General features: G+C 45.1%; 1 protein-coding gene across 6 annotated transcripts in view; it reads right to left on the minus strand.

Moving 5' to 3' along the window:
- LOC126284880 (choline/ethanolamine kinase) overlaps nt 1-25,171 on the minus strand; it is a 213,741-nt gene that overhangs the window by 110,974 nt on the left and 77,596 nt on the right. Inside the window, exon 1 of one of the 6 annotated variants that reach the window (XM_049984126.1) lies at nt 17,501-17,763. The exons of 2 other annotated variants lie outside the window; for them this stretch is intronic. In XM_049984126.1, coding sequence (XP_049840083.1) covers nt 17,501-17,584 — 84 coding nt within the window. In that variant the 5' untranslated portion in view covers nt 17,585-17,763. Of the gene's footprint in view, nt 1-6,015; nt 6,249-17,500; nt 17,764-25,171 lie in introns of those variants that run through there. 3 more of the 6 variants (XM_049984125.1, XM_049984132.1, XM_049984131.1) reach the window with 3 other exon arrangements.

Here is a 25,171-nt window from a genome sequence, read left to right on the forward strand (position 1 = left end):
ATCAGACCAATTGTGTGATTGGATTGAGGAGTTCCTAGATAACAGAATACTGCATGTCATTCTCAATGGAGAGAAGTCTTCCGAAGTAAGAGTGATTTCAGGTGTGCCGCAGGGGAGTGTTATAGGACCGTTGCTATTCACAATATACATAAATGACCTGGTGAATGATATAGGAAGTTCACTGAGGCTTTTTGCAGATGATGCTGTGGTGTATCGAGAGGTTGCAACAATGAAAACTTGTACTGAAATGTAGGAGGATCTGCAGCGAATTGACGCATGGTGCACGGAATGGCAATTGAATCTCAATGTAGACAAGTGTCATGTGCTGCAAATACATAGAAACATAGATCCCTTATCATTTAGCTGCAAAATAGCAGGTCAGCAACTGGAAGCAGTTAATTCCATAAACTATTTGGGAGCACGCATTAGGAGTGATTTAAAATGATATGATCATATAAAGTTGATCGTCGGTAAAGCAGATGCCAGACAGATTCATTGGAAGAATCCTAAGGAAATGCAATCCGAAAACAAAGGAAGTAGCTTACAGTACACTTGTTCGCCCGCTGCTTGAATACTGCTCAACAGTGTGGGATCCGTACCAGATAGGGTTGATAGAAGAGATAGAGAAGATCCAACGGAGAACAGCGCGCTTCGTTACAGGATCATTTAGTAATCGCGAAAGCGTTACGGAGACTCTGCAGGAGAGACGCTCAGTAGCCCGGTACGGGCTTTTGTTATTAAAGTTTCGAGAACATACCTTCACCGAAGAGTCAAGCAGTATATTGCTCCCTCCTACGTATATCTCGCGAAGGGACAATGAGGATAAAATCAGAGAGATTAGAGCCCACACAGAAGCATACCGACAATCCTCCTTTCCACGTACAATACGAGACTGGAATAGAAGGGAGAACCGATAGAGGTACTCAGGGTACCGTCCGCCCCACACTGTCAGGTGGCTTGCGGAGTATGGATGTAGATGTAGATACGAGTCCCAGAAAGGGCACCACCATTTTGAATTTCCCGCCATTCCCGGCTAGGGGGAGTGGGGTGGGACGTCAGTACAGCCCTGGGACAAAGAAACTGCCGCAAAAATTCTGAACTACCGCGAACAGATTAGGTGGTGGAGGGAGAGACCTGGGAAGCGGGTGGAGCATGGACCCACGTGCCGGATGAGCAAAATCCGTGACATCCACGGGAGGTGGGTGGTATAACTGATCGATTGAGTTAATTTGCGTATCAGTTTGACATCAAAATTGCACCAGGAGCCACATCACCCCACTACTCACGCCAAAGCAACACCATGTGTGACGACTGCGGTCTTACGATATCGTTCAGAGAATTCTCTTTAGTGGTGTGTATGGCAGCCAGTGAGGACGCTGCTTTACTGCAGGAGATTGTGTTGTGGTCATTTGGGTTGTCCCCTGCTTACACCGACGTTTCCACTCAGAAGCGTGCATCGTCAGCAGAAGCCCGCGTAGAAACACGTTCGCTTGCAAGAGCATACGCAATCGCGGGCACCGATGAGCGCCTCCGTACCCCTGTTTACGCAGCGGAGGAGCCCAAGTCGCCGTATGAATGTTGTGGCATCATCGCCTCGAAAGCGAGGCCCGCAGGATCGATCCCTGACTAGAAAAATTGCGATTTACACTATCTGCTTTATGTCGCTGGTAACGGTAGCTACAGTAAAATATCCAGCAGTAATCGACCTTAAGAGGTATGATCACGTCATACTGGTCTTAGGGAAAGCAGAAGTCTCGCAGAGATTCCTGAAAAAATTCTAAGGAAACGTAATTCTGCTACAACAAGTTGCATCAACGAACCTCTTTAGACCGATTCCTTAATATTGCTCGCCAGTCTGGAATCAGTAACAGGTAAAACAACTAGAAGGGAGAGAGAAGATTCAAAGAGGTGGTCTCCTCTCTCCGACCGTTCTGCAGGGGAGTATTATACCAGGGAGCAGGGGAGTATGTTGCAATATATGTAAATGGCCCAATTGATTGAGGCGGAGGTTGCAGGATGCTGTTAACGGTTGATCACATACACAAGCCGCAGCGCTAGAAAACTATAGCGATGTGCAGGGAGATCGGCGATTGGACCAGCGATGGCAGTTGACCCTCGACGTAAATGTATGCTTAACACACTGCGCATAAACAAGCGGGATATCTCGTTAATTACAAGACTGCAATATTGTCATCACAATATCAACCCACTAAATATGGTGGAACAGCGAATGCAGAAGCTAAACAGATTCATTACATGATTATCGAAAAAGCGTAGTCCACCCACAATGAGATAGCTTATAAAATCTCGTTCGATCGAGATCCATAGCTCGTTTCATGACGGGTTCGTTCGGGAACCTCTCGAGTTGTACGCCAGTGCTTATCGAACTGCAAAGGCATACACTTTAAGAGAGGCGTTGTGCATTACCGAAGGGAAAGTGTACAGATGAAACTGCTCGAGTACAAACGCCTTAAAAGTCAGTGTACAGCTTCCTTGTACATATGCCTCACGGGAAGGCCATGAAGTTAAATTTCAGGATATTCGAGATCAACAGCAGATTTTGAGACAGGAAAGGTGATGGGTGAGTGACATTATGTACCCTCCGCAACACACCATCAAGTGGCTGCGGACTGTAGATGTAGATTACAAGATACAAGATAGACCGAGACAATAACCTAATGGAAGCTGGATGGCTGACATTAGTAAACCTGCACGGAGAAGCCAACTGTATCCAGCAGAAGTTGATATCGAATGGTTGAGGATACCTCGCAGAATTACCATCATATTAGAAGCTGGATTATTCGAGCTTATACGAAACTACCACGTGTTCTTCACGCATACTAATGGCAAATAGAACACCAGGTTTCATCTGCTCATGTACTGAAGTCCTGTCTCCCACCCACATTCCCTACTCCATCAATTTCACAATGGAAGAGCAACGTCTGCAACCCATCTGTGTCTCCATTCCTTTAAAGTGCTCCTCGACGATACTTTTTCTAGTGTACTGTAGAAGACTACTTCATTAGACTTTCAATCTGTGCGTGAAAGCTTAAGGACTGTTCAGGAACAGAATACTTCAAACTCGCAGAATTTTCCGTTCTGATTCCTCTGCTCTCCATGTCTCCGAGCTATATTGGACAATATAGGTGTTTAATATTCTTAAACTTTAATATCTTTGTTGATTGTTTGTCTTGTGCAATTCTGCTTTTGATAGCCTGGGATGATGTACGATCTTTTGTCACTACTATCCAGGTACATAAATCTGGTGACTTGCTTCATATTATCTAAGCTCAGACACAGGCTTGCTGCTATTGGAACTTTACTAGATATAATAATTTCCATTTTCTTCTTAGTTATTTTCGTGTCAACTTTCGAAAAAGCCTTATTCATGTCTCCCCTATGGCATTTTGAAGCCTTTCCAGATTTTGCTAACATTGATAGATCATCTTCAAATCTAAGCATTTGTTTATGTTTAGTCTATATATAATTACTTCAGTATATGTACCTGCAAATTTGTTCAGTGCGCCCTTGACGTGTCTGTTGACGAGCAATATGGAAAGGCTGCACCCTGCCGAACACCTTAGTTACGCTAGAAAATTCTGCGTTACTATTTGATTTATATAGTGGTTGTTCGATTCTTGTAAAGCTGCTGGATTATTTTTCTATCCCGATGATCAATCTTAGCGCGCATTAACATTTGCACCATTTTTGACCAGGCTACGTAGTCGATGAAGCTACAATCAGTGTTTTACTAATTCCGAGCATTTTTTACACAGTATTCTTAAGTTAATTATTTTAATTCTCGCTTTCTTTGGATTTAGGAAAGATACAAGAACTTGAAGCAAGTATCTACATCTACATCCATACTCCGCAAGCCACATGACGGTGTGTGGCGGAGGGTACCTTGAGTACCTCTATCGGTTCTCCCTTCTATTCCAGTCTCGTACTGTTCGTGGAAAAAATGATTGTCGGTATACCTCTGTAGGGGCTCTAATCTCTCTGATTTTATCCTCATGGTCTCTTCGTGAGATATACGTAGGAGGGAGCAATATACTGCTTGACTCCTCGGTGAAGGTATGTTCTCGAAACTTCAACAAAAACCCATACCGAGCTACTGAGCGTCTCTCCTGCAGAGTCTTCCACTGGAGTTTATCATCTCCGTAACGCTTTCGCGATTACTAAATGATCCTGTAACGAAGCGCGCTGCTCTCCGTTGGCTCTTCTCTCTCTCTCTCTCTCTCTCTCTCTCTCTCTCTCTCTCTCTCTCTCTCTCTCTCTCTCCCTCCCTCCCTATCAACCCATCTGCTGCGTATCCCACACTGCTGAGCAGTATTCAAGCAGCGGGCGAACAAGTGTACTGTAACCTACTTCCTTTGTTTTCGGATTGCATTTCCTTAGGATTCGTCCAATGAATCTCAGTCTGGCATCTGCTTTACCGACGATCAACTTTATATGATCATCCCATTTTAAATCACTCCTAATGCGTACTCCCAGATAATTGATGGAATTAACTGCTTCCAGTTGCTGACCTGCTATTTTGTAGCTAAATGATAAGGGATCTATGTTTCTATGTATTTGCAGCACATTACACTTGTCTACATTGAGATTCAATTGCCATTCCGTGCACCATGCGTCAATTCGCTGCAGATCCTCCTGCATTTCAGTACAATTTTCCATTGTTGCAACCTCTCGATACACCACAGCATCATCTGCAAAAAGCCTCAGTGAACTTCCGATGTCATCCACCAGGCCATTTATGTATATTGTGAATAGCAACTGTCCTATGACACACCCCTGCGGCACACCTGAAATCACTCTTACTTCGGAAGACTTCTCTCCATTGAGAATGACATGCAGTGTTCTGTTATCTAGGAACTCTTCAATCCAGTCACACAATTGGTCTGATAGTCCATGTGCTCTTACTTTGTTCATTAAACAACTGTGGGGAACTGTATCGAACGCCTTGCGAAAGTCTATGGCCCTCTGAGTACTGTGGACGAATAGCGCGAGCTGCATTTCACGCGATCGTCTTTTTCGAAACCCATGCTGATTCCTACAGAGTAGCTTTCTAGTTTCCAGAAAAGTCATTATACTCTAACATAATACGTGTTCCAAAATTCTACAACTGATCGACGTTAGAGATATAGGTCTACAGTTCTGCACATCTGTTCGACGTCCCTTGAAAAACGGGCATGACATGTGCCCTTTGCCAATCCTTTGGAACGCTACGCTCTTCTAAAGACCTAAGACCTACGGTACAACGCTGCAAGAAGGGCGCCAAGTTCCTTCGCGTACTCTGTAAAATCGAACTGGTATCCCATCAGGTCCAGTGGTCTTTCCTCTTTTGAGCGATTTTAATCGTTTCTCTATCCCTCTGTCGTCTATCTGGATATCTACCATTTTGTCATCTGTGCGACAACCTAGAGAAGGAACTACAGTGCAGTCTTCCTCTGTGAAACAGCTTTGAAAAAAGACATTTAGTATTTCGACCTCTAGTCCGTCATCCTCTGTTTAAGTACCATTTTGGTCACAGAGTGTCTGAAAATTTTGTTTTGATGCATCTGCCGCTTTGACATAATACCGTAATTTCTTAGGATATTCTTCCAAGTCAGTAAATAGAACTTTACTTTCGATTTCATTGAATGCCTCTCGCATAGCCCTCCTCACACTACATTTCGCTTCACGTAATTTTTGTTAGTTTGCAAGGCTTTGGCTATGTTTATGTTTGCTGTGAAGTTCCCTTTGCTTCCGCAGCGTTTTCTCTGTTGTACCACGGTGGCTCTTTTCCATCTCTTACGATCTTGCTTGGCACATTCTCATCTAACACGCATTAGGTTAACAATACGAAGAATTAATAAACTGCTGTTTGTAAGCTTAATTAATTTAGAAAAATCTTTAGAAAATGTAAACTGGTAAAAAATGATACAAACTGTAATGCGTACTGAAACAAGAAACAATCCAGCAACGTTACAGGACATTATGTGTAATAATTATACTGCGGTTGGTATGACGTACCTGTTCCTGAGGTAAGCAGTGACGGCGGGAAACTGCTTGCACTGTCCGAAAGGATCTGGCCGAGTCGTTAAAGGTAAGGCGAACTTGCGCGAGTACTCTGAGCACAGAGGTGACCGCCATGTGTGACGGACGCCTCAGCGGTGCTGCTGGTGACGTCACACGAGTAAGAGTGCGTGCACTTTGCCCACAGTGCTGGCAGCGACTCAGCTATTCCTGCCGCTCCCGGCCTACACCGTGGGGCGACGCGGCTCGTCTCGGACTGAACCTTGGCTCGCCTATCAACAGTCCCCGCCACCTCGACCTCGTGGATAGGGCAGCGGAGGGGGCACAACGAAACCGAAATCAGCAGCACATCGCGAGCAGCCAAGCGGATGAACCAGTCCTTCGACGAGGAAAACGGGTCGTCCCAAGTCGTACGTATATCTGATCTGCATAAGGGCATTGGGGAAGAGTGGCCAAACTGTTTCGCAAACAATTCACTTTATCCTTAACCAACGCTGAAGGTTGGTTCACACCAATCTCTCTTAATTAACGACGGCACAGATGGGGACGTCAACTACTGCATATTTTACCGCGTAGCCGCGCTGGATGAGCCGAGCGGTCTGCAGCGCTGCAGTCATGGACTGTGCGGCTGGTCCCGGCGGAGGTTCGAGTCCTCCCTCGGGAATAAGAGAGAGAGAGAGAGAGAGAGAGAGAGAGAGAGAGAGAGAGAGAGAGAGAGAGAGAGAGACCTTAGGATAATTTTGGTTGAGTGGTGTGTAAGCTTAGGGACTGATGACCTTACCAGTTAAGTCCCATAGGATTTCACACACATCTGAACATTTTTTTTTTACCGCATAAAATAGGAACTACTTGCAGCAAGTGGTGCAGAATCCCACACGTTGGACAGGAATCACAGAGTGTAGCCAATACACTGAAATATTGCAAGTACAGGATTTTGTACTTGTGAAGATCAGTGTACTTTCAACAGTAAAGGCAATACAAAATTCCTTGCTAACAGCGGTACTGAGTACGACAACTTGCTGTGCCACTCCAAGTGGACAGGTCACACTGCCCAGTGTAACATGCTCCCTCTCGGGAGTATTGTAACTTTGGGTTGTGTGACTGGACTTTACTGGCCCTTTGTGCACGCAGGTATTGCTGAGCGGCCGTTCAGAGCGAACCCACGGAAACTGCGTCCAGTAAAATTTGCCCCCAACCAAAAACCTGCAAAATATGCGCCCTTTGTATCACGTCTTACCCGCGCCCGGTCCGTCTTACACTAAACTAGCTGCTCCCCAGACGCGGACGACCTGCGCCCCGATATACCTACTCTATCGCAGTAGCCGAGTGGCCGAACAAATCACCAAGTACCGCTCCAGCTGTCGTAGAGTTGACATCCTGCGGCTTGTCTATTTCTGTCACAATAATTCCAATATGGAAGTTTAACGACCTTTCCGTGTACGTCGAGTTGACACTATGTAGGTTATTCTTACACAGTGAAGAGCACGAAAGAAGACGGGATTGTGACGTGGCACTGTTCAAGACAAAAGGAGAATGCTTAAAATCGAGGATTCGACGGTGCTTTTTTGTCCACTCGAGTGTCAGTGTGGATATCTGAATGGTGCTCGGTTGGAAGTAAAGAAGACTTTGAACCAAGCGAAGGAAAGGGTACGACAGAAAGACACTTCTATTTCCAAAACACATTCAGAGGAACTGGGTTGCTAGCATAATCGAGGATACGATTTTGTCCCTGAAATGTCAGGAGAACAAATAACAAAGAGGCTTTTATACTACCAGCGGGCAAAACCACAAGAAAATGGGACAGATCAACAGACAAAAGAAGAAATTGACCTCAAGGCAGAGGCACTGTTTATTAATGGTGGCTGCAGTTTCCTGCTAAGCGGCAACAAATTAGGAGAAAGGATAAAACGTTTTAGCGGAAAATCAGGGAAAAAGGCTCTAAGAAGTAGACAAAAGCTTTTTTATGGACGATACGTTCAAGTGCTGTAGCAAACAGTTTCTGCAAATAATTCACGTCAACTTTCGGAATACAAATAATGAAACAGACGTATATACAATTGTCTTTGCATTATTGCCACACAAAACAAAAGAGACATACATCCGTCTTTTCCGAAATGTCGTGGAAAATATTCCAGAATAGAAAGCTCTAAACCTAACTAGATTTCGAATCAGCAGCGATTTCTGCGATTGAAGTTTCACTACCGACAGCCGAAGTGCGTGGACGTTGTTTCCACATGAAAAGTCTTCCTGGAGGAAAGTGCAAGGTATAGGACTTACCCATGAATACAAAGAAAATGAAGATCTGAGACAACAAATACGGGTGTGTGCTGCGCTAGCTTTTCTGTGGCCTGTAGACGCATGTGATGGCTCGAGGTACATTCACAGGCACCGGGTATCCCCAGGCTTTCTGAGTTAGACTATTTTGTAGACAGCTCATTGGAAAATGAACCAAACCTGTCACCCTCTGGAGTTCTTACAAACGGCGCCATCGAACGATCAACGCTGTAAAAGGCTAGCACCACATAATTAATGAAACGCTTTCAGACCAAATCCTAAAATGAATGAAGTAATTAGGTGTATGGAAACACAAGCGGAAAATCCAGCATAAGTATTAATGAGGGGAGAGCTGTGTATGAAAGGTAAATGAAAAGAATGGTCTACATGAAACGTAATGAATGGTTGGAAAAAAAAGAGTAAAAAATAACAAAAGGATGGTGGATCAGAGCTTGCTTGAAACGTATCTCCTACCTACGAAAACTTGACTAAATTTATCAGAAGATAGAAAAATGTACAAAATGTAAATAGCAGCTTATAAATAAACAAATTAAAAGTTATATTGATGATGCTTATAAGCTGATTTTAAAAACACCTAAATGACAATTTACGTTTGCCATGTAGCCAGTCCAAAGGATGGATAAAGTGTGATGGAAATCTGATTATTTTGAAAAACTTGGCCTGAATACTATGGACGGGCATCCGAATTTGATTTTTTTCTATTCATTCCAGGCAAATGCAGGTATGGCTTCTTAAAAAGACCGTAGTTGCTTCCTCCCGCTTGTTGTTGTTGTTGTTGTTGTTGTCGTCTTCAGTCTGAAGACTGGCTTGATGCAGCTCTCAATCCTACACTATCCTGTGCAAGCCTCTTCATCTCCGAGTAACTACTGCAACCTACATCCTTCTGATGAGCTTAATGTATTTTCTCTCTCCCCACCCCCCATAACCACAAATCCGAGAAAAAGCTAAATCCTTAACGATAACAACAGTCGACGCGACGTGAAACATCAAATGCAAAATTTGTTTTCACTAGGTTGTTATGACGATGAATGAAGTTATATTGTGCTAAAGCTGAACGTACCATTGGAATGCAAACTTTGTTTCTGTGAGTAAGTTTGTCATTCACTTTATAATTCTTCTAAGACACATACACAAACTTTAATGAAGACGATAAGACTCACGGGCTATTTAAATGTTATTGATTATCAGTTTCGAACTTGTACAGAACTGTGCAAATAATTCCCTATGAGGTTATCTTCACACCCCATATTTTAGCGAGCCGCTGTGGCCGAGCGGCTAGGCGCTTCAGTCTGGAACCGCGATGCTGCTACGGTCGCAGGTTCGAATCCTGCCTCGGGCGTGGGTGTGTGTGGTGTTCTTAGATTAGTTAGGTTTAAGTTGTTCTAAGTCTAGGGGACTGATGATCTCATATGTTAAGTCCCATAGTGCTTAGAGCCATTTGAACCAAATATTTTACTGACGTTTAAGCAATAACGACGCTAGGTAGTTCGTAACCAAGTGAAGGGTATTAATTTGTCACCCTCTTCCCCAACTGCCAACCTCACAGAGGCATAAAACAAAACACTTGTGTGTAGGAGTTTGTCATGTGTGAGAGTGAGTAATCAAAGAATAATTTAACTACTTCGAGAACAATTATATATATATATATATATATATATATGTGTGTGTGTGTGTGTGTGTGTGTGTGTGTGTGTGTGTGTGTGTGTGTGTGTGTGTGTGTGCGCGCGCGCGCGCGTCGCATACCAGAATGCACCTAATGCAAAAAAAAGTTTAACTTACAGAAAGCTATCATCGTCACTTACCTGGAAAAAAAAAACATTAACTCGTAAAGAGAAGAAAAGAGACAAATGGGGAAGTAGCGATAACACCATAGTAACGTGTTTTGACATGCAAGCAATTTTTCAGTGCCCAAGGGTGAAATCTCAGTGTTTTACTATAGAAGTAAACTTAATATGTTCAATCTTACAATAAATGATACATGTTTTGTTTGCTACGATGACGAAGGGAATCGTACTGTTAAGGAAACAGGGACCTGAGCGTTGCGATACATAGGAAAACGATGGAACAAATAAGTTTGTTTTTATACATACAATTGCAGTGGCAACAACAAAAAACATACATGTTTTGTTTGTATCAGTATGCTGTTAATAAATTTCCTAACAAAACATCAACTACCCACAAATTTTTGTTCAAGGGACACATGCAAAACGAAGATGATAGTGCTCAGTATGATTGAAAGGAGCGTAAAACGAGTATTAAGAAGAGGTCCAATAAACACGTCAGACCATTTCGTATCCATATCCGTTCTACTAAAAAGACTGCTCAACCATACGATGTTATTAAAATGTCACAGGAACAGTTTTACTATATTAAAACACGCCTCAGTGAAATAGAAGCTTCATTTCAAAATAAAGATAAAGATATTGTAATAAGTGACATCAAAATTATAAAGGTGCTAGAAGAAACATACTATTCATTTTTTTTAACAAGTCGTCGTATACAGATAATGATTCCAAGGAAACTGATACGCAGTTGAAGAAAAGACGGAAAGTAAAGGATTCTCTGGTACTTCAACCCGCTTATGCCAAGAAAGCGTCCGTTACCTGTTAGAAGGAAGAAAGACTTACTTGAGTTAATTAAGCATAACAATATCTCCGAATGTTACGCCTCATTTTATAAACATCTGTAATATCATTGTAACGTTTATTTTGAGTCCATACATTAGTGTTTACTTTAGACTGCACGTACAGTTGTAAGCTTTAGAGAGAAAATGCATTTTTCTGAAGTAAAAGCGTAAGTACAAAAAAACCTCGAGTGTTATATTTGTTATATCATTACAAATCTCTTGTTGAACTTTTTTTTTTTTTAAGCACAGGGAAATGTGAACTGCGCAGAACCAAATTACATGCCTTCTACTTTTGTTACAATTTAAAAGATCGCTCCTAAAATCTGTACTTTTTGAATTATGCCAGCATCACAGCAAAGCGGCGAATTACACTCCCAATATGGTAGCGTGCTACGAGCAACCGGTCATGGTCCTTGTGCCATCGTGCCTGACACCATTCCTCCAGCACTGACAGCATGTAAGAACAAGGAGCGGCTTGAAAGGTTTTAATGGGGAGGGAAGAGCAGCGATACGTGGGAAGTCGAAACGAAATTTCTGCCGCAGAGACGTTCGGGCGTATTCGCACGGCTCCACACGCGTAACCGGCAAGACGAGCGGCACATGACGTGGTGTGGCGCCTCCTGCCGCCAGTACAAAGAGGCCGCCCTCGCCCTCGCCCTCTCCCTCGCCCACGCCCACGCTTCCGCCCACCTGTCGCATAGAGCGCGAGCGCCACAGCGCGCTGACGTCATTGCTCGTGGACGTCAATGCTCCACGCGCTGGCTGCGAGCATGCGCAGTCATCCAGCAGGCTGCTCCCCATAGCGATACCCAGCACACTCCTGTGGTCACATCCTTTTTTGAACTTCCAACTCTCCCGTCTCAGCACAGAATGCCAATGCCTACGTCTTATTACTTCCTAAGACCACAACAAAATCCGCTGCCCCAGTAGTGTTATTTCCAGGAACCGGTTGCTTCGAATTCAAGTCGTCCTATTCAGAAGTCCGGTGTGAGCTGCAATTATCGTGTAGCAGCGAAACTACGCAGGTATTCTAAAGCGTTAATGCGTAAGCGCCTTCTACTGGAAACAAATTAGCTCCCTGGCCACCAATTTCAAGTCTGGCGCTATGAGTGCAAGAGAGACGGATAAAAATATTTCCGTATGTAATGCATTAGGAGCGGCACGTGGGCAGGAAAGGCCAAACAAATGAAAACGGCATAATGTTGTTGTTTTTATTATCAACCGACGCTTACACAGTTGGTTGAATACGAGTACGGGGACGCCGGCGAGGTGTTTTACAGCGCTACACTTGCACCTGGCGGCCAAAATTGAACTAATTTTATTCCCAGCGTAAATCGGTTCTGCTTTAACGCATTGGCATATCTAGCGAGTTTCGCTACTACACGATAGCTACAAGCCACATTGGGCCTCCGTGAATAGCTGGGCATTATAACCATCCAGTACGTCACGATCGCAGGACTCACAACTGGCCAAGCTCGTTGTGTGTGCCTCTTAAACCGGCACCCATGCTGATGTCTGTCGTAATGCGTTCGATACAGTTACACACGACCGCATAATTAATAAAATTCGAAATTACGGAAAATGAGCCCACCTTTGTGATTGGAGTGAACAGTTGACGACTATAATAAAGCGTAAAAAAATACCCAAAAGGGACTGTGGATAATGTAGAAACCTTCGTGATGTATTTGGCAGATGATTTGGTATTCACAATAGTCACAACGCTAGAATATTGTAACAATACAGGAAAATATTGGTGCATGAATTACGCTAACTCTGACCATTACCGGCTCATACACGACGCCCGTGCAACATCTACGGTGTCAGTTTGAACTGAGAGCTGTGAACAACGAATGCGCTCTCGACCAGTGAGTTGGGGGCAGGCGGCGTTAAAGACAAAATCGCAATGGAGCGACATCTCTAAAACTAGTGTTCAAGACAGTCACCGGGATGTTTTGGAGAAAGAAACTGTGTCCGAAGTTTGTCGCGCCATTCCTTGTCTCGCCTGCTGCGAAGTGACTCAAGTGCAAAACGCGCACAATTGGAAAAACTCATCACGGATGACGAGACTTCCTGTTGTCAATAAAATACGACAAAGTGCAGAAATTTACATGAAGGGTCAATACTTTCAAGACATAACGGACATTCAATACAACGTGACGTGCAAGTGTAACAAATCGCAAAGCATCGCTTTTCTGACATTTTCGTAAGATTATATGAACGTTCTGTGCGCTGTATTCAAGTGGACGGCAAGGGATGGGGGTGCGGTGAAGACTATGTACAACATCTGAAATATTAAATGCACCATCTTTATACATTTCTCTATATTCTATTAATCTAGTCTCCAAATGTTTTGGACAGACGGGGTAAACAGGCGGAAAGAACCGTTATTATTTGATAACGCGATTGCAGCGGTCACTAGAAACTGTCAAAGCCTTTAAAAATCGGAGTATTCGACGGAGTGCTTTATACACCGCAGAGAAAAGATGCCACCCCCAACAAGGCTATTTTATTGGCAAGTGATGTGGCAGGTGGTTCGTCACTGGATGAGTACACGAGAACAAATCCAGAGAAAATGAAACACACGTCACAGTAAAGGGTGTCCAAACAGCTGCACCGCCACAGTGCGAACGGTTCTTGCCATACCTGAAATGCGCCTAAGTTCCCCTTTCATCGTGTCCCACACCTGCTCGTGTGGCGAGTCAGCTGGTGATCATGCTGGGCACTTGTACACAACGAGCAGTGCATTGCGTATCAGCAGCTGTATATGGACGTTCACTCGTTTGCTGAGAAAGCATAATACACTCCTGGAAATGGAAAAAAGAACACATTGACACCGGTGTGTCAGACCCATCATACTTGCTCCGGACACTGCGAGAGGGCTGTACAAGCAATGATCACACGCACGGCACAGCGGACACACCAGGAACCGCGGTGGTGGCCGTCGAATGTCGCTAGCTGCGCAGCATTTGTGCACCGCCGCCATCAGTGTCAGCCAGTTTGCCGTGGCATACGGAGCTCCATCGCAGTCTTTAACACTGGTAGCATGTCGCGACAGCGTGGACGTGAACCGTATGTGCAGCTGACGGACTTTGAGCGAGGGCGTATAGTGGGCATGCGGGAGGCCGGGTGGACGTACCGCCGAATTGCTCAACACGTGGGGCGTGAGTTCTCCACAGTACATCGATGTTGTCGCCAGTGGTCGGCGGAAGGTGCACGTGCCCGTCGACCTGGGACCGGACCGCAGCGACGCACGGATGCACGCCAAGACCGTAGGATCCTACGCAGTGCCGTAGGGGACCGCACCGCCACTTCCCAGCAAATTAGGGACACTGTTGCTCCTGGGGTATCGGCGAGGACCATTCGCAACCGTCTCCATGAAGCTGGGCTACGGTCCCGCACACCGTTAGGCCGTCTTCCGCTCACGCCCCAACATCGTGCAGCCCGCCTCCAGTGGTGTCGCGACAGGCGTGAATGGAGGGACGAATGGAGACGTGTCGTCTTCAGCGATGAGTCGCTTCTGCCTTGGTGCCAATGATGGTCGTGTGCGTGTTTGGCGCCGTGCAGGTGAGCGCCACAATCAGGACTGCATACGACCGAGGCACACAGGGCCAACACCCGGCATCATGGTGTGGGGAGCGATCTCCTACACTGGCCGTACACCTCTGGTGATCGTCGAGGGGACACTGAATAGTGCACGGTACATCCAAACCGTCATCGAACCCATCGTTCTACCATTCCTAGACCGGCAAAGGAACTTGCTGTTCCAACAGGACAATGCACGTCCGCATGTATCCCGTGCCACCCAACGTGCTCTAGAAGGTGTAAGTCAACTACCCTGGCCAGCAAGATCTCCGGTTCTGTCCCCCATTGAGTATGTTTGGGACTGGATGAAGCGTCGTCTCACTTAGTCTGCACGTCCAGCACGAACGCTGGTCCAACTGAGGCGCCAGGTGGAAATGGCATGGCAAGCCGTTCCACAGGACTACATCCAGCATGTCTACGATCGTCTCCATGGGAGAATATCAGCCTGCATTGCTGCGAAAGGTGGATATACACTGTACTAGTGCCGACATTGTGCATGCTCTGTTGCCTGTGTCTATGTGCCTGTGGTTCTGTCAGTGTGATCATGTGATGTATCTGACCCCAGGAATGTGTGAATAAAGTTTCCCCTTCCTGGGACAATGAATTCACGGTGTTCTTATTTCAATTTCCAGGAGTGTATATTCCCATCAAACTGCAGTGACACGAGCGTAACAGCCTGTGCAATGCCGCAACTGGTTACTCTACGCTGCGGGAACACCTAACGTGACCGCGAGTTCATCTGATGGCCGCCCTGCCCACACCTTCAAGTCTGGGAAGTGGGATTTGTACATCGCGAAAGAATGCATCCCTGTACAGGCAGCTCGCCATGTCTACGCCGTACACGTCCATGTCACTCACTCGCACACAGAACCTACTTTCGATATTGAAAACATCAGAACGCCATTATCGGTCCGTAGCCTCTAATGTTTCCTGCATTAGGACCACGACCTAACACCCACCAAAAAAAATTCCACCAGCGACGCAAATATTGCTCGCGGAAGTCTGTTCCGTGCATCCCTGCACGGCTAACGTACAACAGCGAGTGCTAGGCAGGGCATGAACATGGGCGAGCCACCTTACCGGCCTGCGCGACGGCTGCCTTCCCGTGGGCTGTCTTTGCACTGCTGCCCGCAATGATGTTTTACACGAGGGTCCTCATCTCTCACCGCTTACGTAGGGTCACAACATATACACTATAGCGCCCAACAAACTGGTATGGGCAAGCATATTCAAATGCAGATACGTAAACAGACATAATACGGCGCTGTGGTCACGAACACCCATATAAAGTGTTTGGCGCGCTTATTAGATCGGTTACTGCTGCTACAGTGGCAGGTATCAAGAGTTATGAGAGTTTGATGTTCTAGTCGACGCACGAGCGATGGGACACAGCATCTCCGAGGTAGCGATGAAGCGGGAATTTTCCAGTACGAACATTTCACGAGTGTGCCTTGAATATGAGGAATCCGGTAAAACATCACATCTGTGACATCGCTGCGGCCGGAAAAAGATCCTGCAAGAACGGGACCAACGACGACTGAAGAGTCGTTCAACGTGATGAAAGTGCAACCCTTTCGCAAAGTGTTGCAGATTTCAAAGCTGTGCTATAAACAAGTGTCAGTGTACGAATCATTCAACGAAACATCGATATTGACTTTCGGAGCCGAAGGCCCACTTGTGTACCCTCGATGACCGCACGACACAAAGCTTTACACCTCGCCTGGGCCCGTCAACACCGACACTGGACTGTTGATGACTGGAAGCATACTGCCTCGTCTGACGAGTCTCTGTGGAGACAACCTCATGAATCCATGGACCGTATATGTCAGCAGGGGATTGTTTAAGATGGTGGAGGGTCTGTAATGCTGTGGGGTGTGTGTGCAGTAGTTGTGACATTGGACCCCTGATAAGTCTAGATACGACTGACAGGTGACACGTACGTAATGATCCTGCGTGATCACCTGCATCCGTTCATGACCATTGCGCATTCCGGCGACTTTGGCAACTCCAGCAGGACACTGCGACACCCTCCACGTCCAAAATTGCTAGAGTGGCTCCTGGAACAATCTTCCGAGTGGACATCTCCGGTGGTCATCAAACTCCCCACACATTAAGATTATTGACCATATGTGGGATGCCTTACAACGTCTTGTTCAGAAGAGATCTCCACCTCCTCGTACTTATACGTATTTATGGACAGCCCTGCACGATTCATGGTGTCAATTCCTCCAGCACTACTCCAGACAGAGGAATCCATGCCACGTTGTGTTGCGATACTTCCGTACGCTCACGGGGGCGCTACACGATATTAGGCAGGTATATCAGTGTCTTTGGCTCTTCAGCGTATTACTGCATTATAGGTTGGTTAACAGTCCACTGAGCCAGCGCGTTGTGGACGTAAAAAGCCCGGCTATACAAGCGGTACCGTCCGTCGCTTCGCTAAATTCGCTAATAGCCTTGGCCATTAACACGTCCGTGTATGTTGCCAACCGTCTTGCCGCTGTCGTAACACCGGTTCCCATCAGATCACCGAAGATACGCGCTGTCGGGCTAGGCTAGCACCTGGGTGGGTGACCGATCAGCCGAGCGCTGTTGGCAAGCTAACCTATGCTAAGGACAACACGCACACCCATGCCCGAGTGAGGACTAACCTTCGATGAGGGAAGCCACGCGAACCGTGCCAAGGTGCCTCAGACAACACGGCTACCCCGCGCGGCATACTGACGAGGTTCTAATGGATGTGGGCTATAGGCTTTATGCATAAACAAAAAACTTTGCACAGATAGACTTGCGTGGAGAGCTGCAACAAAGCAGTCTACGGGCTGAAGACCACGAAATCGTGTCCCTGTACCACAGAGCCACCATACGTAACGTATCAGACACTACAGTGCGAAAGACCGGTGTGTTCGCCACGGCGAACTCTGCGTCTGACACAGCCTCGTGCTCGGCGGCGGGAATCGATGCGGGAGCACTACTCACGTGGTCGCCGGCGGCCACCTTGCAGGCGAGCTGGCGCAGCAGCCCCGCCGTGGCGGCCAGGCCCCTGGTGGCGGGCGGCCGCATGGCGTCACAGCTGCCGCGCCCGGGACCGCCACAGCAGCAGCTGGGCGCGCACGCACACACGAGCGCAGACGGCGCCGCGCCGCCCGGCTCCGGGCCCGTTGTCTGCGGCTCGCGGGACTCCAGCCTGCGGCGACCTCGCACCGGCGTGCTCGCCTCCAACTGCCCGCAATCGATAGCTGCCGTCTGGTCGCGCCTCCAGGCGGGCCAACCTCACCCCGCCCGCGCGCCGTCTGGGCCTGCGCGTTGCCGCTGCCAACCTCGTCGCGAAAGCACTGGTCGCCATTTCTGAGGGCCACTTCATCTGTTGTGGTATTCAGTCCACAGATTGGTTTGATGCAGCTCTCCATGCTACTCTATCCCGTGCGAGCTTGTTCATCTCCGAAAACCTACTACAACCTACATCTTTCTCAATCTGCTTACTGTATTCATCTCTGTTTCCCTCTACGATTTTTACCCTCCACATTGCCTTCCAGTACTAAATTGGTGATCCTTGATGCCTCAGAGGGCACTTTACGTCCGCTGTCGTTACCTCCTTTTTCTGTTCCAGTCGCGTATGGCTCGCGGGAAGAATGACTGTCAGAAAGCCTTCCGCGCGCGCTCGAATCTCTCTAATTTTACATACGTGATCTCCTCGGGAGGTATAAGTAGGGGGAAGCAATATATTCGATACCTCATCCAGTAACGCACCCTCTCGAAACCTGGCCATCTAGCTACACCGCGATGCAGAGCGCCTCTTTTGCAGAGTCTGCCACTTGAGTTTGCTAAACATCTCCGTAACGCTATCACGCTTACCAAATAACCCTTTGACGAAACGCTCCGCTCTTCTTTGGATCTTCTCTATCTCCTCTGTCAACCCGACCTGGTACGGATCCCACACTGATGAGCAATACTCAAGTATAGGTCGGACGAGTGTTTTGTAAGCCACTTACTTTGTTGATGGACTTCATTTTCGAAGGAGTCTCACAATGAATCTCAACCTGGTACCCGCCTTACCAACAATTAATTTTATATGATCATTCCACTTCAAATCGTTCCGCACGTATACTCCCAGATATTTTACAGAAGTAACTGCTACCAGTGTGTGTTCCGCTATCATATAATCATACAATAAAGGATCCTTCTTTCAATGTATTCGCAATACATTACATTTGCCTATGTTAAGGGTCAGTTGCCACTCGGTGCACCAAGTGCCTATCCGCTGCAGATCTGCCTGCATTTCGCTACAATTTTCTAATGCAACTTCTCTGTATACTACAGCATCATCCGCGAAAAGCCGCATGGAACTTCCGACACTATCTACTAGGTCGTTTATATATATTGTGAAAAGCAATGGTCCCATAACACTCCCCTATGGCACGCCAGAGGTTACTTTAACGTCTGTAGACGTCTCTCCATTGATAACAACATGCAGTGTTCTGTTTGCTAAAACTCTTCAATCCAGCCACACAGCTGGTCTGATATTCGGTAGGCTCTTTTCCTTTGTTTATCAGGCGACAGTGGGGAACTGCATCGAACGCCTTCCGGAAGTCAAGGAAAATAGCATCTACCTGGGAGCCCTTCCTCCAGCCAAGTTGTGCCACAAATTCCTCTTCTCTCCAATTCTATTCGCTACCTCCTCATTACTTCCGTGATCTACCCAACTAATTTCCAGCATTCGTCTGTAGCACCACATTTCAAAAGCTTCTATTCTCTTCCTGTCCAAACTATTTATCGTCCATGTTTCACTTCCATACATGGCTACACTCCATACAAATACTTTCAGAAACGACTTCCTGACACTTAAATGAGTACTCGATGTTAACAAATTTCTCTTCTTCAGAAACACTTTCCTTGTCATCGCCAGTCTACATTTCATATCCTCCCTACTTCGAACAACATAAGTTATTTTGTTGCCGTAATTGCAAAGCTCATCAACTACTTGAAGTATCTCATTTCCTAATCTAATCCGTCAGCATCACCCAACTTAATTCGACTACATTCCATTATCTTCGTTTTGCTTTTGATGATGTTAATCTTATATCCTCCTTTCGAGACACTGTCCATTCCGTTCAACTCTTCTTCTAAGTCCTTGCTGTCTCTGACAGAATTACAATGTCATCGGCAAACCTCAACTTTTTATTTCTTGTCCGTGGATTTTAATTCCTATTCCGAGTTTTTATTTTGTTTCGTTTACTGCTTGCTCAATATACAGATTGAATAACATCGGGATAGGCTACAACCCTGTTTCACTCCCTTCCCAACCACTGCTTCCCTTTCATGCCCCTCGACTCATATCTGGTTTCTGTACAAATTGTGAATAGCCTTTCGGTCTCTGTATTTGGATCCTGCCACCTTCAGGATCTTGAAGAGTCAAAAGCTTTATCTGGGTCTACAAATGCTAGAAAAATAGTTCTGCCTTTCCTTTATCTTCTACATTTCCAACATTTCTACGGAATCCAAACTGATATTCCCAGAGGTCGGCTTCTGATTTATCTTGCTGACATCCGAGCGGGTGTAAGGCTTGAGGCTATGCTTTCGCAAGTGAAATGCCTCGTCGTAATTATAACAAATAGTATATTGATTTCCATCAATGTAAGCTCTTCATCTGCTGGAAATACGTCTCCTTTCGTGATCATTGTGTGTTTCCGTCAATAGCAGCACAACAGTTAGTGAAATTCCAAAGAGTTTAGAACCCTTTTGGACTTACACGGAAATAATCTAGAGATGGAGGAGGCGAGGAGGTAAATACCAAGTGTTTGCACATAAGTAATATGTTACGAACTATGACGCTCACGTACCTTCCTGGTATCCGAAAATCACGCCCGAGGGACCCAAAACTTTCGCCTGTAGCTAGAAAGTTTTAACACGAACGATAAGTGGGTGGTGTTTAACAGAAGTTTTTTTTTTAGGGACGTAGAAAGGGTGCGGTGGTATTTTGTAGTGTTCCTCTAGAGGACCTGGCAAACGTTGAACGCCTGCCATCTAATGTTGGCGGCCAAAATGCTGGTGAAACAGGGCGTCACACTTCACAAACCGTTGCCTCCTTGTCCTTTAGTGACACTCCTGCTGCCAACTCTTCCTTCTCAGCCCACATATCGAGGAAATCCCACTGAGATTCAGTCAATAAAATGGGTCAACAACTGTTGGAACTGCTGCAGCGCTTGGTTGGTGAGCAGCAGCCCAAAGATGATGTGCGGCTACTCGTGAGGAGCCTGCCACGTCACCTAGTTAGTGAAGCAAAAATTGACATTTTAAGCTGTGTTACGAGATCTGAATGTTTTTGGGAATAGTTACTGCTCCATCAGTTCTTCTCTTCCACCTCCGAACGAACCTCATAGCCGTTAGACATTTCGTCGGTTGGAGACTATGGCTACACCTTCTTCCACTGACAAACGCCCAGCCACAGGTAGGTGACATTGTTACTACTATTGAAAATAATTACTATAATGATGTGAACACAATGTTAAGATAATGTAGAAATAAACTGTACAAGCACTGACTCATTTCCTACAAACCTACTGTCTTCATAGAATTTTATATTATTTCATATAAATGCAAAATTGCCCATTTTAAATCGATGTTGTTGAATACGTATGTTTTTTTACACCAACTTACAGCAAAGTCACTGCCATTTTTTTCGTCAGCTTATATTAAAGTTTGCACTGCACTGGTAGCTATTCCTGTTGTATCTTCTTTCACACAATAACGAACAGATGGTTGAAACCTAAAAAATTTCTGAACCTCTTTATCACAACGCAAGTGGCAGGTCACCGAGTTACCATACATTCCTTCACTTTTCCGTGTTTAGAAAATGCTGTGAGGGCAAGATCTTCTAAGCATTACCATAATTTCCTCTTGCTCTTCTGCCTCGTCCGTCAAGAAACGTAGAGAGGTATTAGCATCTATATTGCTAACTCGAGTGCGTGTTCGTTCCACAGAGGCGCCACACTGAATGGCGTGTCCGCGGCGATGAGCAGTCTTTACGAAATAACAAGGCAGCGACGGTGAGCTGTTACTGCCGGCCGCTACGACGCGCGATCACAGCCAGGTAGTACCTTCAACTCTGTCGCTGAATTTTGGAGACACGGTAGATGTTCTAGACCAGGAATTCCCAAAACTATTTTGGACAAGTGACCCCTTTTCCAAAATGAACAGTTACCTCAGACCCCCATGCCTAAATTACCTACTTTTATTCATAAGGGCCCGCTAACTTAAAACAGCTGCTACAGAGAGTTATTTTTCATTCTGACTTAGGTCAATAGAAGAAGAGTGAGAATTAGCAATGCTTTAAGTTAGCAGACTATTATGAATAAGGGGGCCTATCTTTAGTTTTTTTCCTACTGATACAAAATACCTAGGTACGAAGGTATCAATTGGAAAACTTTGCACTTGGTTAAGTGAGTAAAGTTGACTTCATTTTCTCAACAAAATTTAACAAAATAAAAGACATACAATTAAGTAAACATCAAGTTTAATTTATAATGATTTTTACAAATAAAGTACTTAAAGAATCTTAAGTAGGTAGGAAATTATATTTAAAAAAGTATTAATTCGCAAAGAGAAAATAAAACATTCAGTGTGATGGCTGAACCTGGTGACTAACACAACATAAACAATACAGTAGCTACGTATCTTGAAAGTTTTACATAAGAACTTGTCTTAATAGGGTTCGATTTTTAGACCTCGTCGACCCCCAAAATCAGTTTTCGTTTATGTCGAACCCTAGGAAACCGATATAGACCCCAAGGGGTCGGTATCTACCACTTTGGGAATTCCTGTTCTAGACAGTGACGATGATTCGGACGAAAAAGGTGTCTTTGAAGGAAACTGCAGTACAATGTGACCGGGCACGGTAGTGTAAAATGGTGGATGACACTTTTATTATTAGCTGCGATCATGGAATGCATTTTGGTTACACAGTTCACTCCAGACCAAGAAAAATGACAATAGCTGTTTGCGTTACCAATCTTGCCAACAGCTCTAGATAATCTAAACGGACCTGTTGGCTGACACAGACGTTTCCTGCAACATTTACCACCCACAAGCAAACAAAATATGCCATGTGTATGTTATATTTGTTTTTCAAAATAAATTAAAAAAAAAACAAAGTTCGATAGCATCTCGCTAGTAGACACGTTATCATTGTGAACACTTTTGTGTGGCGTCGTGTACGGAACCCTGTTTTAAAATATTTCATATGAAAATGCACTATAAATCTATGTAGAACGTGCTATTGTATTAAAATGCGATATTCAGACCTGATCATTGTGAACTTATTCTATCTGTCTGAATGTAAGACTTAATTTTACGAAAACATCGTCATATGTAATAATATAATTTATCCATGTTATACAAGACAGGAGTTTGTTCATCGTTGCATATGAAAGAAGACAAAAAAGGCTTTAAATAGCGGTAATCTTGTATCTATATGTTCGATATTTTCCAAACTATAAACTTTTGAACACAGCAAAAATTGCCTGGATTCTGCCGATATAGACGAGTATTGTGCCGGAACAGAGAGTTAACCGCGCGCTGCGACAGTTTGTGTCTGCTGCTGCTGCTGCCCTGCCGGTACCGCCTCGGGTAGGCACGGAGCAGCGGCTCGCTATTTGCAGACCGCGGCCTGTGCGGAAGGAACGTTCGCTAACTGCCGAGGGACACGGGGTCGCCAGGGGTGGCGGAGGCGGAGGCGCCCTGTCTTCACGGGCTGCAGTCACGGTCAACAGGCACGCCGTGCTGCAACTAGGCCCGCTGGTAAAACATCGATATATTAGCCAAAATATGTCCATTAGTATCAGCGAAATATTCCCCCAGATATATCGATATCAAAATGGCAACCTTTATTGCCGGTATTTTTATTTTACATTATATTTTTTCACAATTTTCGATGAAGATATGAAGTTCTACTTTTTAAACTGTAGTAGAACATAGTTTTACTTTCACTGTGTGAAGAAGTCTTACTACTTTTTTAACTTTCACAATGTCCAGTCTCTCTCTTTGACAGTGAGTAGCATATATACTGAAGCGCCAAAGAATCTGGAATAGACAAGCTTTACCAAATACAGAGATTATATATAACAGGCAGAATACGGGGCTGCGGAAGGCAACGCCTATCTAACACAAGTGTCTGGTGCAGTTAGATTGATTACTGCTGTTACAATGGCAGGTTATCAAGATTTAATTGAGTTTGAACTTGGTTTCATAGTTAGCGCATGAGCGACGGGACACAGCGTCCCCGGGGTAGCGATGAAGTGAAAGTTTTCCCGTATGACCATTTCACGGGTGTACTGTGAATATTAGGAATCTCCGACATCGCTGCGGCCGGAAACAGATCGTTCAAGAACGGGACCAACGACGACTAGAATCGCTCAACGTGACAGAAGTGCAGCCCTTCCCTGCTGCAGATTTCAGTGCTGGGACATCAAGTGCCAGCGTGCGAACCATTCAACGAAATATCATCGATATGGGCTTTTGGAGCCGAAGGTCCACTCGCGTACCCTTGATGACTGCACGATACAAGGCTTTACGTCTCGCCTGGGCCCGTCAACGCCGACATTGGACTCTTGATGACTGGAATCGTGTTGCTATGTCGGATGGGTCTCGTTTCAAATTGTATCTAGCGGCCGGACGTGCACGGGTATGGAGGCAACCTTATCAACAGTTCTTCGTTTTCAGATGCTTAGACATATCTTTAGTCTACAGTTATGTACTTCAAAAATGGTTCACATGGCTCTGAGCACTATGGGACTTAACAGCTATGGTCATCAGTCCCCTAGAACTTAGAACTACTGAAACCTAACTAATATAAGGACATCACACAACACACAGCCATCACGAGGCAGAGAAAATCCCTGACCCCGCCGGGAATCGAAGCCGGGAACCCAGGCGTGGGAAGCGAGAACGCTACCGCACGACCACGAGATGCGGGCAGTTATGTACTTCAGCACCACACTAATACTGTGTTCACCACCATCCCTTTGAGACTTTGCCCGTAACAAATTCCAAAGTTTGTTGATTAGTGTCAGCTGTAAATACGTTAAGAGTTTACTCTGCACCACTGTGGAATTTGTAGAGGCCGCTGGTCTTATTTTATATATTATAGTTTTGTTATTTTTGTAAGTTTTACTATTTTATTGGTATAATTCCAGTAAAGCTTTATTTGCTTACAGTGTAATATCTTGTCTGTATAATTTTAACAGGTTTGTATTTATTTTGTTCGGAATATTTCGCTACTACAATTCTGTGGTGAATTTTAAATAGGATAAAAAGCTGATTGTTGGCTCCTAATTTAGAGTAGAGTGGAATTGAAGGAAATTTGTACTTTCTTTTAGTTACAAAGTTCATTGGTTAATATACCACTATGATGATTGAATATTGCTTGCAGCTACGCTAAAAAATTGTATTTCTGCAGTTGCAAAAATTTTGTTATGTAATGGTAAATAACGATATGATGACAAATTAATGGATATTTGTTTTTGTAAGTAATGTGATCATCTTCAGCAATTTTTACAGATTTCATAGCTGACTATTTGCCCACCTACAAATATGAAGTAAAATATACTGCTAAGTGTATTCCTGACAATACAAAACTGATGTTCTAGTGTGTAA

This window comes from Schistocerca gregaria, chromosome 8, assembly GCF_023897955.1.
Source record: "Schistocerca gregaria isolate iqSchGreg1 chromosome 8, iqSchGreg1.2, whole genome shotgun sequence".
Lineage (NCBI taxonomy): Eukaryota > Metazoa > Arthropoda > Insecta > Orthoptera > Acrididae > Schistocerca > Schistocerca gregaria.